The sequence below is a fragment of the Corvus moneduloides genome, chromosome 1 (assembly GCF_009650955.1).
Source record: "Corvus moneduloides isolate bCorMon1 chromosome 1, bCorMon1.pri, whole genome shotgun sequence".
Classification (NCBI taxonomy): Eukaryota; Metazoa; Chordata; class Aves; order Passeriformes; family Corvidae; genus Corvus; species Corvus moneduloides.
The window spans coordinates 6,344,953-6,361,370 of record NC_045476.1 but is presented as its reverse complement, the minus strand read 5'-3'; the positions used below and the strand labels follow the sequence as shown (position 1 = coordinate 6,361,370).

General features: G+C 40.7%; 1 protein-coding gene across 4 annotated transcripts in view; it reads right to left on the bottom strand.

Moving 5' to 3' along the window:
• The window catches only part of GALNT11 (polypeptide N-acetylgalactosaminyltransferase 11), a 55,384-nt gene that overhangs the window by 10,997 nt on the left and 27,969 nt on the right, over positions 1 to 16,418 (bottom strand). For all 4 annotated transcript variants that reach the window (XM_032098843.1, XM_032098859.1, XM_032098850.1 and 1 more), the window contains exons 7-10: positions 14,708 to 14,825; positions 12,929 to 13,081; positions 10,161 to 10,379; positions 6,881 to 6,985 (exon numbers count right to left, since the gene is read on the bottom strand). In XM_032098843.1, coding sequence (XP_031954734.1) covers positions 6,881 to 6,985; positions 10,161 to 10,379; positions 12,929 to 13,081; positions 14,708 to 14,825 — 595 coding nt within the window. The remainder of the gene's footprint in view (positions 1 to 6,880; positions 6,986 to 10,160; positions 10,380 to 12,928; positions 13,082 to 14,707; positions 14,826 to 16,418) is intronic.

Genomic DNA, 16,418 nt, shown 5'->3' with positions numbered 1-16,418 from the left:
ATGGGAAAAACCCACGGAGGCCCAGGCAGGCAGGGCGAGCAGGGCTACAGCGTAGCGAAAGCTCGAAGCAGCAGCGGAGCAGGGCAGCCACAGCTCGGTCTCCAGCAGGGCAGGGAAAGCGGCTTTTGGGGTCCCGGCGTTGTTTCCAGCAGGAAGAAAGAACGGCCAAAAAGAAAGAAGCAGCAGCTCCTTTCTCTGCAGCTTCTCTCTCCGGACGTTCAGAGCGAACTGAACTCACACCCAGGTGTAGACAAAGGAGTAGCCAGGTCCGCCCCACTCCCCTTTTGTCTTTCTTAAGTACAGCTATTTGTCCCCTAGCAACATGCATATGGGAGAAAATTCCTTTAACAGAGAAAAAAACAGACTAAACTAAAACCCCAACAGCCAAGATCAGTGCTGTGGAGGACCCGGAGCTCTCATAACCAACAGGAGACCAAAAAGCAAAGAAATGAAGGAACCTGGGGGAGCGCACCTCAAAATATCGTGGGTTACAGAGGAGTAGAGAAAAGAGAAGAAAGTAAATGGAAACTTGTAGCCCTGCAGTGCAGGGAAGATCCTGGGACCATCTGGCTCAACACCCAATGACAGCTATTCCAAATGCACAGTGGAGCCCTGGCATTCACAGGGCACCTGGACAGCACTTCCCAACCTCTGGGGATGTTGAGCAAGGCAACTCTCTTCCCTTCCCCCTGACTTCTGAGCCTGTGAACAAGAAGAGCTGAGCCCCTCATACCCATCCCTGAAGTACTTACAGACACACTAAGTTCCTCTGGTGTGCTCCTGTTCCAGCCCTGTTCCCATTTCTCAAGCTCAGTGCTGCACTTGCCATGCCCGCTGTGTGAGTAATTTTTTTTCTTTCCATTAAGTCTGCATGAGTTTCACAGTCAGAGTATGGAATATCAAACTCCAGGCAGAATATCACGCACATAAATTTTGATTTGTCTCTTTTTTTGTCTTATGAGACTAAAACCAGCCTTCTGAAGGGCGCTGGGCTTTGGGATTCGCCACGTGTCGAAGAACTGGTGGAGGTTCTTCAAGGCATATGCTGGACCATTATCTGTCTTGATTTCTGCTGGCACTCCCAGGGTGGCAAATGCCAACAGAAAGTGTTTGATGACATCTTTTGCCTTCTCCCCACAATGGGAAGAGGCAAAAACTGCTCCTGAGAAGGTGTCTACGGAGACGTGGACATACTTAGACCTCCCGAATTCGGGGACGTGCGTCACATCAGTCTGCCACAGCTGGCAGCTATTGAGACGGCGTTGGACACACACTGGACCCTAGGGATGGAATTTGATATTTCTGACAGTCAGGGCAAGTGGCCACAATGCCCTCAGCTCGGCTGCGTGAGAGAGGGAACATGAGGACCAAAGCCGGGACATTTCGATGGTAGAATCGATGGCTCAACTTAGCTTGTTGGAACGTTCCCGGTAGCAATGCCAATTGCACCGGGGCTGCCAAGGCGTCGGCACTCCGGTTCCCTGCTGCAATAGGACCTGGGAGGTCGGTGTGCCACCTCACGTGCATTACAGAATAGGGCTGCTCCCAGTGGGACAGCAGAAAGACAAGCTGCGAGAGCAAGTTATGTAATTTAGGATTTGAAACCTCTTTGAGCATTGAGTGCTCTGCTCTCTCTGGCTCTCCTCGTGGGCTCTCACCCTGGAATAAACTCTCTTCTCCCACGAGAAGCCCTCTGCTTTTTCCTACCTCCTTCGCACGCATCAGCCATCGGGGTGCGAGGCGAACCCGAGCTGGGGATTCACCCGCCCGCGATCGGGCTCCGTCTGTCCCGCTCGGAGCAAGTGGCAGTTTGCACGGTACCAGGACAAGCACTAGCCATGGGATGGTACTGCTGCAGGACACAGCCTCAGCTGGACAGCATGACTGGAAAGCACACAGCTCATTATCACAGTGACTATTATAACACAAGGAAGGCCTCCTTGGAAGAAGTGCAGGGATCACATTAAAATTTGCCCTAACCTCAGGCATTCTGTGCCTTCTAAAATACTCTTTTGTGTTTAAACCCTGTCATGGCAAGATTAAAGAGGAAGGAGAGAATGGAGAAATGGCAGGACTTGCCAGAGAGAATCACTATTAAAAGAATAATGATGGAGCCAAATCCAAACAAGAGATGAACTGGTAAGAATGGAGAGAGAAGACTTCAGTGACACACGGACAGACCTTCAATCTAAAGCTGAGTAATGGCAAAGAACACAAGACAGTGGTTAAATCCAGTGTGATACTTCTCCAGAAAGGCTTACACAAGACAGCCAAAATTAATTTCAAACTAATTATGTGCTTAGTGTAGAAAACAAAGGAAAGAGGAAAAATAGCCCCAAATTTGGTTCCAAATCCAGATTAGAGTATCACTATGAACTTGCAGATTATTAACAGATTCGAGCACCAGGAAAGCAAAGCCACCCCATGAGGTTTCTTTGTTACACAATTTCAAGCCTTAGCATACTCCAAAAATTATTAACTAATTTTCTGCTGAAGACTAAAAGGATTATGTTCAGCTCTTGTTAAAGGCCATTAACAGCCCCATATAGGAAAGAAACTTCTGTCAGGCAGCACAGTATCAAAAGACTATAAGCAGAAAGGTGCCTTCCCAGGTTTTATGCCTCGTTTCTGAGAGATCTCTTGTTTTATCCTCCTATGTATTTTCTAAAAAAAAAAAAAAAAAAAACCACCCACAAACCAAACCATTAAAAAATCTAATCTATTAAAAAAAAGGAGGTAACGGAGGTGCAGGATATTTTCAACCTGCATGCACTTCCTAACCAGCAGAATTAGGAGAGCATCACTGTGAAGACTTTGGTTTCTAAAACTGGGATTGTGTCCAGTATCCACACATAGGAAAGCAGCACCCTTAGTTGCTGTCCCCCAGAGACACATGGCAACCATCTGCTTCAAAGGTCTAAGGAAAGTCACTGGTGTCAAACAAAATCAATGAGATGCTATTAGAATCATACAATGAATCATTTCTGTTTTCAAATAAAACCTAAATTGCAGATGTTATGGAAAAATCATCTCTCCATAATGAAATTGATCATGTTTGTGGTTAAATAAAATACTTAATTTGGTGAATGCTGTAGGACTGGCCTCTTTCAAGCAGCTTTTTTCCCCTATCTCTCAATACAGCCAACAGGATAAAATGAAAGGTGCATGGATCTCTTCAGGCAGGTGTATAGCATGTGCTACAGTAGATCTTGTGGACAAAATAAATGGGAAGAGGTCCAAAGTATGAGCTCTGTTAGTCTAAGCTACTTTTACACAGGTGCAGCTTTAGGAAGAACTGGATGTTTAATTCAGACCTCTCAAAATGTATTTTAAGTTCTTCACAGATTTAAGACTGGGCTTCCTAGGACTTCAGTACCTTCAGGACTTTACTTCATCCATGTAACTCAGACAAATCCCACAGCCTTCTCCTGAATTTCAAAATGCTATGAATAAGCCAGGAAGCATCTGCCTACCCTTTGGCTTTCAGAGATCAGTGAAGTGCAGCAAAAGGCATGGCTGGCCAACTGGCAAAGCTTTGTGGATACACATTTTTATCTGATCTGCAAATTGCATTAGCACTAGAGAAATACACTGAAAATTTTCAGTAAATACAAGACAGTAACTACTGCAGAAACAGCCCTTTGTTTGAAAGAAAATCCCTGCCACCACCCATGTAGTACTCCAGTACTTCCAACAGTTACAATCTCTTGCTTAGCTTGGCACTGCTATATTATTCCGTCAGACAGTTTGTAAAAGATAAAAATTCAGCTTAAGAGCACATAAGAGCTGCCTCAGCCCTGAGGAGGAGATGTGCCCAGCAATTTGCACCATCACAGCGGTTTGCAGATACTTCACTCCTGTTATTATGGATACCAATGACATCACAGCACCGAACGGCCTGTGGCAATCACCACAAACAGCCAAGTTTGGTGGTCTGTAATCATTGTTTGAAGCCATTGCTACTCTGAAAATCCAACATCCTCCTGAGGGTCATTCCTAAGCAGGTATGAGCCTTCTGCTCCACAGTTCAGTGTGCCACTGATAATCCACAACAGTCATTAGAGGGACCAAAGAACTGTTCCTTCAATAGTTTGTGGAAAAGCAGCAAGACTGAATTTGCACTTCTTCACACTCGCTCTGACACGTGCTGTGTCAGAAAAGCAAACTAATAACCATGATCTAGAGAGTTAGGGAGATAGATCTTACAGAAGAATTGCACATGGGAGCAAAACCTTGTAGTCTCTGAGTCTTGAACAGCTTGTAAAGGACATATTCTTACATTCAGTAAATGCTACAGGAGTGTTAACAGACCTTTTCTCAAGTCCTGTGCTTGAGTACACTATTTTTTCAAGGTCCAGAGCACAGATGCCTCTTCTGTCACTTCAAACCTCTGTTCTGTAAGATGCCATCACCTCTTCCACTGGTGCTATTTTTAACAAGATTTTCTTACTTATTCCTAAATTTCTGTTCAAGTCCCCAGAATTATCCCAGACTATTTCTGTTACAGTTAATGGAGCATCCTAGTTTTCATAATAGTTTTTAATATATTTTTTAGATAAGAGAACCACTTCCGTTATTATTTCTTTCTATAGCAAAAATATGAACCGAATGTCAGTCAAGCCTGAGAAAACAGGAGAGTGTGATGCACTTTACTGATTTTCAACTCCACCTAATGATGACCATCTAAGTCAACTACAATGAAAAGGAACACCCATAATGTTGATACAATTGAAAGCTACATAATACCTGTTATTTCTTTTAAATCCAAGTTAAGTGAGAATTTGAAATTCCTTAGCAGCCATGAAGGGTAGAGAAAACAAAGCAAGCATAAACTAAAGGCAAAACGAAATTGCTTTTAAGGCCAGTCCCATGACTTTAGCGAGGCTGGTCAGCTCTCGCATGCATTCACCAGACCAAACACAGGCTTTTGTCTTAGGACAAAGGCATAAAACAGATAATTCTAGAGCAAAACCAGCTGAAAATGCCAATGAGTTGAATGAAATAAGTTAAAAGCCTCCAACAGTGAGGATGTTTCTTGCTATTTTTATAAGCAGAAGCTGCTAAATAAGTGTCATGTTTCTCTACATTGTTCTCACATAGCTATAGTAAGATTGTTCAAGAGGTTATGACAGCAAGTTGGCTGAATGCACTCTTGGGATTTATTAGGAGAACAAAATAAGTCTAATAGCAGAAAAACATAGTGTTGGTTGACATACTTGGTTGGAGAACAAAATCATTGTGAAAGAAGGTAGCACAGCCAGTTTTTTTATGAGAACTAATGGCTAAATTTACCACTAGTAAACCAGATTCATGAGAAAAGAAGCCAAAGATCAACACTCAGAGCACGGCTTTGTCTTTCTCAGCACCAAAGGGCTAAATGAAGTTTGCTCTCCTAGATAAAAAGAAGTCAGAAAAAGGTTTTGATATGGAAAACCAACAGACTTTCTCCTTCAGGCATGTGGCACTTCATTATGAGAAATATTGCAGCAAGGAGAAGGGAAGCACAACTGTGTGGACATCATGCCCAGGCAGTCATTTTTGCTTTCTCAGCCAAAGACACAATGGCTCAGAAAGCAGCACTGTAGCTTTGGCACTGCAAATGTACAATCACTTGGTGATGATGGTGCCTGTCAGTTACTATTACACTAACACAGTCTTCATATTTGCAAGACTTGCTGACCATCTTAAAGCTAATGGAATAGATCAAATAGGAAAACCTTCATTCCCACTCCAACTTTAATTAATCCACCTTTCACACAGGGACTCACAATTTGGTCATAGTAATGATTTCTCAGTGTTCCAGAGGTGAAGCACAAAGATGCATTCCTGGTTCTTGTCTGACAACTGGGCCTGGAGGCCATGTGTCAAGAGCCAGCCACACATCCAGTGAACTGCAAACACCCCTCACAATTCCTCCGTCTTCCTCTGTCACACTCAGCTGGTGAGGCCACAAGTAGGAGGCAGAAAGTCCCATCAGGTGACAAAGTACACAGCATTTTGTTGGGACTATCACAAATCACTCTGCTTCCACTGCTGCAGTTTCCATTCCCTGAAAACTGTTGCCTGTGTCATAGAGTATCAAGTTAGACCAGCACAACCCACCTTTACTAAAGCTATGCTGCTTTACGTCCCATGCTCCATTTACTCTGTGTCTTTGATTACTTTTCTCTTTAGATCCAACCTAGCTTTTAGAATCATATCCCATGGGCTCCTAAATCATAATGTTCTCAGTGTAATTCTTAGCTAGGTAAGCCTTTATGGCATTAGCTGAAGATCTCTCTACCCTGGAGACTTTTTATCCAAGTCCTGAATTTCTGTCACCTGAAAGAAGTGAAACAGCAAAGGCTTCATGTAGTAATACAAAAATTCTCATTAGGCTTTCACACCCATCCCTAATTAATCCCCAGATCAGCAATTCACCTGGAGCCAAAGAATCTTCTGAATTCCTTCTATTTAACAACAAATCATTCATTTACCCCAAAATACAGCCACTCCAGCAGCAGAGGACTGACTGTACAGTACACAAACACCAGCAGGGCAGGAAAAGGCTGCTTTAAATTCCAGTATGAGGACCCGACTGAAAGAGCTGCTACAAATTCTGAAGTGCCAATCAGTGGATTATGAACCTGTCAGGAGCCACTTTAGGGCAGCCTTCAGCCAAACACAGAGATTCATGCCATAAAGACAGGAAATTATAATATCCAACACTCAGCATTAGTAGGAGCTCCAGTGTCCTTGGCCAGCCCCGTGGTTTGAATGACCCTTGGTAAGCAGCCTGTCTGCTGATGAGATGTCACACCAGGGCACTTTGCCAGCAGGAAAACATACTGGTCATTTTAAAGACATGAATCACTACTTAATATAGTTGGGAATCTCATACCTGGTTCTGATCATTGTAGTCACATTCCCGAACCACCACCAGGCCTCCTTTCTGACTTGGGTGGCCCTGGGCAACCAGGCATTTGTTGGTTTGGAGGTGATACAGCTATGAAAGGAAAACAGTTTGATAGTCAGAGAAAACAACAGTCTTAGATCTGAAAGTGTGCTCAAAGCCCTAGATCCCTAGTGTGCTCAAAACAACTCAGCCAATACTTCCAGTAATAAAAAAAATCTTCCCTTTTAAAATACCATTCTGTTTCTCAGATAATTTGGAGAAAAAACTGCATTAAACAGTTCCAATTTGCTTTCTAATTACATCAAGATTTCTCCCTCTGGTACAAGTGCAATACACACATCCTGGCTCTGCACACACTCATCATATTCTGTGAAGGTTCTTTGCTCTCTTCACTCTCAATGGAAGTCTGAGGCCCCACAAATTCTGCTCAGGAATATTGACTGTACTGTATAAACTGCATTTTTCTATAGTTTAGCTTAAACGTAAGTCTCCTCCTACAGCCTCTCTTCATGGAACAGGACAGCCTCCCTGAGAAAGGAGAATGAATTACTGAAATAAAAACAACTTCAGATATTTATGTTGTTTGCAAATTGATTTTCAAGAGCATTTACACAACTGAAAAGCCACTGTTATCTGCTATGGTATTTTACTGATGGATCAGGGAAGAAAACATTTTACGAACACGCAAATGCTATCTTTGCTCAAATGCCCTGCCTAGTCAGGATTTAGGGGAATGTTGTATCAGAAGACTGAATTCAGATTAGAAGCCTGTCCTGTCATGCAGAACTGTAAGCATCTACCATCAAAGCAAACAAGGAGGCTCTCAGCAAGTTGGCAATCTCTCCTGATTTGAACAATGATGCCCACCCTAAGAGACATCCAAGACATTTTCTGCTGTACGAAGTTTAGGTTGTTCTATTTCAAGAATCAAAAAATCATGAAGATCTTGAGGTATCCCCACAGAGGTACTCAGAGAAACAAAACATCTCTAATTCTGACATTAAATTACACACATGCCCTGAACTAACTGCTGGCCAGCAGAACTTTTCAGCCTGAATATCCTTCTTCCCCTAATGTGGTAGGGATCAGGCTCTTCAGACAGCAAACACTGCCTGCACACCATAAGCTGAGAGATGGCAGGGCCTCAGATCTGACACCCACATTAAAAATACTTATTTCCAATCTGGAGCTGGATGTAGAGGAAAAAAGAATTTACTGTTCTGAACTCCAGGCCAGGCTGATTAACTAGCCAGCTGAATTTTATTATGAAGACATCCATAGCTGTCTTGGCATTTCTATTGACTCTACAAATTTTTAGAAACCAAAATACACTTCCAGTAATAAAAGGAACAAACTGCTCAGTCGCATGATAGGACCAATTAGTGTAAATACCAAATAACATTTTTCACTAAACACCATTTCTGGAAACAGCTGTCCCAAGGCACATCAACAATCGCCTCGAGTGCACCATGTTTCTTTCTCCTGTTCCCTACACACATCTAAAACAAATTACACAAAACATTCTCACTAATATTTCCTCACACCCCAGATCTAGAAGGGATCTCATTTTCATCATTCCTCACTCAACAGAAGGCTTTTAAAGCATAGAGTACGTGAGTTTTGTATGATTTTTGTCCTTGTTTTTATTGGCCATGATGGCCAGCATTTGGTAACACTGGTAACAACTGCCACCATTTGTGATCATTACATTTCTTCCCAGCTGTCAAACCACCACTTATCTGTGGCCCAATTAGTTTTTGAGAATAAATTGAGATTTGGAGCGATTCCTCCCAAATCCTAAAGAGTCTGGCACGCAGTGGTGACATTGGCTGATCGTTCTGTTCCTTGCAGGCATCTGGAAATAGTTTATACAATCATCAGAGCCAAAGCTGACTCTCTCATACAATGCTGGGTATAATTCTTGAACCCCAGAGAAGCAAGCCAAGAAACTGCATTTTTCTGCTTCTTCTCCCCATTTCTTAAGGGGTGCACAGAGTTTTTCTCAAAATTAAACCATAGTAAATAACTGCTGGGAAGATTAAGTGTTGCTGAGATATTCAGATCCCTCAAGTAGCTCTCTCCAACATCAACAAGTCCTCAGTTAACTTTCTGCCTGAATGAAAGGAGAAAGCTATTAAATATTGAAAAAAGGAGAAAAAAGGAGAAATAAAGGTCTGACTAGGGGAGTAACAGCATCCAACAACTAGGGGAATCAGCCCATTGTATCAGTTTTATTCAGGGAAACCACATAACTAACTTCACAGCTTGGCTGGGATATTGCTATAAAAATACTGCACAAATGATGGATTACTAGACAGCTGCTTCCAAGCAAGAAATCTAATGGTGTCAATAGGTCCTGCATGAACACAGGTCCTCCTGACTCACTTCTTGCAGAACCAGCAATTGTCAGCAGCTACTGCAGCCTGTGTCCCCTGTGGGGACATCACTACTAAATGCTTCCAACTATTGAGCTAGAAAGGAACCTGCTAACCATAATCTGTGCGCACATGAAACAGTTTATTCCAGAGTATTCTCTTTCACAGAGAAGACATTGAGAAAGTTGTCTTGGGTTTGAAATTATCCATTATTTCTGGGAAGCATAAAAAGCACACATCAAGTGAATTCGACACTGGAAAGAGCAGATGCAACTGTCTGGTAGCTTTGACTGCATACAAACCCATAAGCAAAGGTGTCAGAGCTAAGGCATGAATTTAATCATGATTTCCTTCATGAATACACATTAAAAAATTCTCTCTTCACTTCTACTTTGAAGAAAAAAAATAAAAGAGAGGAGAAAAACTAATTTTTTGTTAATTAGGTAATAGTCAAGACTAGAAAAGCCATCATCAGTCTCAGATGCAAACATTTACCTTTGCAGAAAATTACCCAGTAAAAGCAGAGTTTGGAAACTAATCACACTGTACTCTTATCATAAACCAACAGAGCGTGAATATTTGAGGCTAAATTTCTCTCTATCCAAATTCATCTTCAGAATCAACAGCCATGAATGCACATTCTAAAGACAAAAAAATTCCCAACTCAGAGCTTTGAGGTAAGAAACCTCATGGAACAGTATCTAGTCTGAGGATGACCTGAAATAGAGATCAGATTGAAAGTTGTTTGACAAAAATCCTGTTATTTTCAAGACAGCTTCTTGCAAAACTTACGGAAACAGACTATTTTTGTTGTATTTGAGCAAATCTTTCATAAAAAAGTCTCATAATAATTAACACACCAGAATTCTATATATTTAAGTTTTTCTTACCCTTCCACGCTGGATTATTTTTGGTCGTTTCTGCGCTCTGTTAATAAAAACTGGCTGTGGAGCTTTGGCATTGGGCCCAGATATTTGCATCTCAGGATAGATGTTATCTAAATACCACTTAAATGACTTGCAGTTCAATCTCTTCCTCAGCTCTACACGGTCGGTGATATTTCCATAGCTCCTCATCCTCAGCTCAGGTCTCAAAGCAAAATACTGCTCCTGTATTTAAGGGAAACAGGTTGTGGAAAAGGGGAGAAGAATTTCAGATTACTGATTCCCAATTTTTTGCTGTTTCCAGAACTCCCAAAAGTTCATTTCATTTTGCTAGTGTTTTCAACCAGTAACTTTGAAACTGGAGTAGGAAATTGCAATGCTTGGATTACCATAGGAAGTGAGATTTAATCTTGCCTAACTCTGAGCTAATCTTTCAAACTGAGGGGTTTTTTTGATGAAGACACTTCTCGGTACAAATTTGCTGATCTTTTTTAGATGCCAGCTTGAGGAAGAAACGAATCAGCCCCTGACTTTACTGCCATTGGCAATACAGGCATCCTAAAGTCATTAACTAAAAAACAGATGCATGTATCATCAGCCTCATCTAACAAAGGTTTCTTGAAATTATTTTGATTGTTCAATGAATTGTTTTCATTGTCATGGGATTCAAATGTGCTTTGTCTTGTGTTTCCAGCTTTCCAAACAATCAGGATAAAACCATTCCAGAACAGACCTATAAATGGGACAAATATCATGAAGTTCAGTAGGACCACATCTTATTCATGTGAATAATCAGAACCATCACCTGGGCTTTCTGGGAAGCCCAGTTCTTTCCATTCATCTGCATCATCACCAAAAAGGCTCCCACAGTGTTATTTTTTCACATTCTGTTTTATGATAATACTCAGAATCTTACAGGCTAGGCAAAGACAGATGAAGATTCCAACCCAATCTCATATGATGTTTGACTCCAATGAAGAGACAATGGGGACAAACAGGAACTCGTGAATGTACAGCGTGGTACAAATACTATAGCTAAAACTAGAAAAAAAAAAATCCCCTTTCAGCATTTAATTCCAGATAGATTTACAAAGCCCATAGAAAAAACATTGTATTTGCACAATTATTTGTTTACTAGGTACCATTTAGAATTCAGTTTTCAGGGCACTGATCTATGTTATTTTGTTGGCTTAATCTCTAGGAGACATCTGGAATTCACCCACCATGATGTGGTTCTGACAGTTTTCAATTACCTCCTGCTATCTGATACTCAGATGACAGACACCTCTGGATAAGTTACACATCTCTCCTCATCAAGATCTTTGAGCATTTGGATGTGCTCGATGTATCACTGCTATTTTAATAGCAGAGGAAGGGGAAGTGTGTACTTGGTGTACATTGGACTGATGGCCAGCTCTGAGAAGTCTGGAGACAGACTGGACATCACAATCAGAAACTGGTCTGCTTCAAAAAGTAGCTCTGCTATTCCAACTGCCTCTTTCCTGGCTGAAGTTCAAATGTTGGTATCCTACCTTTCACATGTTATTTATTACCACTGTATACATGAACTTATACTTCTGCATTTTGCTTTTGACAGTTATGAAAATTTTGCTGAATCATTTCCCTTATGCCATTTCATTTATTAAATACTGATATTTACTCCTTTAAGTCTTATCTTTGTACTGTGCATCATTAGATTGCTTTGGTAAATTATACTGGCCCTAAATATTTGCATTATTCTTATAAAAACAAATATATTTCCAAGCTTGTCTTCCATACATTCTCTGGCAGCTATCAGAGAATCAGACTAGAAACAGCTGGAAAAGTTCTGGACACAAATCTGTGATAAGAGACTGCTGGAATCAGCAGTTCAAGTGCTTGCTAAACAAAACAGTATCAGCTGGAAATTATAACAAAGAATCAAGTCCAAGCTTCAGAGAAAGCCATAATTAATCACAAAACAACTGTGCCCAGACATCAGTAAAAGTGATAGATCAGAACTACCAAAGCATTACAGAGATGGAGAATGGAGATAAAAATTAATGGCCTCTAATGGATTCCTCGAATTGAACATCAAGCTAAAGGATGGGGTTTGAAACATAAACCTCCAAAGAACATAAAATTAATAAAATATATCTCATATAGAAATTGTAGGCACCACAGAAGCTGAGCACACAGCAAATCCTATGGTCCCAGAGGGAAAAATGTTGTTTAGTATTTCAGAGATGAGGGATTCACAAACACCTGATCTATGCTCAAAAGCATCAGTATCAAGATCTGAAGACAAGGAAGGAATACACTTGCCTTTGAATCCAGAAGTCAATCCTGATCGCTCTTCCAGGGCAAGACAGACTAAGAAGCAGATTGCTAATTAAAACAGAAAGCAAACAAGCAGCCAAAAACAATCCCTGTCTCACCAACATGGAAATTACCTGAAGGTACAGTACATGGCTGCCACGTAATACTGTTTTGGACACAAAGCAATGCAGAGCTTACAAAAGCTCATCCATCATCTTTTGCTTTTCTAAAAAGGCATAGAACTCAATCTCCTGCAGGCAGTAAAGTAACAAGGAGGAGACTTGAGCACTCAAAAGCCAAATGACAATTCTACAGAATTTAGGAATTCCTGTCAAAACTAACATTAGGAGTTCAGACTACAGAAGGAAAACCCCATCAGAGGTGTAACAGATCCCACTGTGACACAATCCTTTGACAAACAAGCCAGTTAATAATCATTTAATAACCTTATTTCATGACCTAGAATTGTCTCTTACCTTGTATTCATCCATCCACACATGTGCCAGCCTCAGTGAGTTATGAGCCATAGTGTCCTGTCCCCCAGGTGAGCCATAGGGACGCCTCTTACGGAAAATGTGTCCCACCCTGGAGCAGGGGATGATCAGGAGTCTGCCACCACACATCCAGATCTGTCCATACAAAAGCAGAACATGGCTCATTGTTCAGATTGTTCACTATCTCATCCCCTTCTTCAAGGTAGGGTTATACATCATGCAGGATGAGGTGTCAGCAATGTTGGCCTACCATGTCAGGTTTTCTGACAAATTAAATTTTGAGATCTCCATGTTACAAAAGACTATTTTTCTCACATGACCACACTTTCCACAAAACACATCATGGCTTTCAAGAGACAAACAGAAAATTTTCTAAAATGTTATGCTCTAATGACCTATCAGAAAAGACTGAAATATATGTGCTAGGACTCATCCTGCAGATTAAGTTCCCTAAATTGATTTACCTGCATGAAGATTGTTCACAGTTCTGTGACATATAACAAAGACCAGTCTTTGGCATCCAGGGAGCCTGGAGAGCTTTTCAACGAAGTAAGTTAAGTTTTCAACTAAACTTACTGGGCAGAGCTATTTGTTTCTGTTAAGATATGGGACCTCAGAAACACTGTTCCCATTCAGATGCTACATTTAGGAGTCTTTGTTTGCGGCACCACAGATCTACATTTTATGTACACTCCACTTCCATTTCTTCTTTTAAAATTTCTTTTTTAACTTTATCTTCCAGAAAAGTACCAATATTAGCCCTTTCCTGGACTACTGTGTTCTCCAGTTCCAGAAAATCTTCTCACATTAGCAGTTTATAATCAAGTCACTTTTAAAACTCCTTCTAGACAAGATAAAGACTCAACTTCTTTCCAACTCTCCCCCAGGAAGCTGGGGACTTCCAGAAACTCTAAGTTCTCTGAATATACTCCAATTTTTCAATGCCCTTTTTATTGAAACTGTGTATTACAAGGTAACAACAATGATCTCCTCACACTCCACACACTTTTACTCAGATATCTAATAATTACATTTATACTGAAAATCGAAAGATTTTATTTATTCACAACACACTCCTTTAAAGTCACTCAAATGTAAGAAAGCCCAGTTCTTATTTTTGAACTCTAATCTTGATTTCTCTAATTGACAGATTTCTCTAAAGTTTTGGGGGTTGTGTGTCTGGTTTTAGGTTTGTTTTTTTTATACTAACTTCACTTTTTAATCCCCTTTTCATATCTGTCATGACAGCATATCATTTACAGGCAGACTCTTGTCCAACCTGTTGATGAATCCATTTTACGAAAGTAAAGAGATAAGCATGACATTGAGCACAAAAAGCTGGTTTTCTTTCAGTGGAGTGACAGGGAAGATGAGATAAAATACAGGAAGCCCCATGCAGCATCGTTTTCAAATCTTACTATGATTTTCTCATTATTTCTCCAACCCAGCTCACTCCTCTACTCCTCTCAATTTAATTCCAGAAACCTTTACATTTCCAGGTCCTCAGAAAGGAGACTGAAGTGTCTAAAAAACTCCATAGGTGTCTAAGGAAACATACTAAGCTTATATATTAGCAATACTGCTGTGAGCCACACATCCCTAATCCACTTGTGAAATTCCTTAGACATTGCTCATAAACTAATTTCAAAAACTTGCATGACTATTCCTTTCCTATGCTTCTTTACAGGTATTATGAAATACTCCACCACCAAACAAAAAGCCACAAACATTTAATTGCAGAGTTGAAAATTCTCTGATTACCCGAAAAGATATTTCCAGGTTTTCTCCTCCCCAGATGTCCATGCCACTGTCGTACTGCCCAAGCTCATTGAAGTACTCACGATCCATGGCAAACAGCCCTCCAGCCATGGTAGGTGACCTAAAAAGGTTCATGGAAAGAAGTTCATTTTGTTTTAGAGAGAGGAAAAAACTCCACAACAGTAATTTTTGTTGAATCTGCTAGTCCCAAAGTCCAAACTTACAAACCTACATAACACAATTTAAATCCTCCAGTCACTAGGCATCAGTTCTAGTCTCAAAACATTTTCAAAAGCAGATCTGTAAGTGATATTTGTGATCTTCCATTGTTCCAGTACCTATAAATCATAATTCTTTACCTGGTAAACTTGAGGAAAAGGGATAGGACAGAGAAAGAGGAACAACAAACGCCAGAGGCAGCTTTGTTTCATCACTGACTCAATTATCAGTTTACTGGCAAGTTATTTACAGTTTGTGTATTTATACAGATGGTCCCTCTGGCATTTCCCAGTTTTTCACCTTGCCTGTGTGTTACTAGAATGTAATAATCTGCAGATGATCCACACTGTTCAGTCTCTAGATTGAATTGCTACTGTATCACAACACTGGCATATGTGGATGACCTACAAGAGTATAAAAGAGTAAAAACACTACATAAAAACATGATATGGTAGTTGGAACATCCAATGGGCTGGAAAAAAACTTTTTACCATCCTTGCAAATTAAACTCTGTGATGAAACCAAACCTAGGTCAAGATTTCATTTCTTGTTTTCACACAAATTTCTACTACAGTTTCTGTCACCTTAATACCTTGGTTGAAAGGTTGCTCTCAATTTTTCCACTCTGACACCAAAATATTTCATTGTGAAGGTCTCTAAAATGCAATACTTTCTGTTGGATGGAAATCCATTTTCAAAGGTTAAATAGCAATCTAGCTCCTTTTACAAAGGAGGCAGAGACCTTTAGGTAGGAAAAATCACTTTCATACTCAGAAAAGGTCATCTTTTCAGATTATTACATTTGCTTTAACTACAAAGTTCTCTGTCTTTTTAGCATAGGACTTTTTCATAAAAGTGAGTTGAAAGAATGCCACAACAGTGTTGAACACAGCAACAGTTAACCTTCAGCCACCAACCAAATTAAATGTGAGAATAGCTCTTAACAGAATAAGGATTTTAACACTTGATGCTGATTCCCCACTCAGATGATTTCAGTCTGTCTTTCCCTGCCAGGCTCAGAAACTGCCACAGTGGCACTCTCCAAACAAGCCAGTCAAACTGTTAAATAACCTAGTAAGTTTCCTGGCTTCTCAGGCAAAATTTTGGGATGGGGAGTCATGGGAAGGCCAACTGCAGAACTGTCAGATGATAGCAGAGAACCTTGAGCTGGAACTGTTTGTGCCAGCCTGAAATGCTCTTCATTTATAGTCGAAGGAAAACACACCCAATTCCTGATTCAGTTGGCAAATTTTATCCACAAGGAGTCAGTTTGTAAAAAAGGTGAAGTTCCTCCACCTGACAAACCTGAATTAGGTATTGAGATTGATACCTGCAACTAGGAAAAGAACAATGAGCTTTCTTGCCTTTGCTGTAGCAGGCCTGGTTCTTTTTATGAAGGGATTCACTTGGAACAGTTCTAGTCTTGTGTCTGTACCATACATGTTTGCTCCTAAAAAAATGGTGCCTGCTGACACCACTTTACCTCAGCCACACA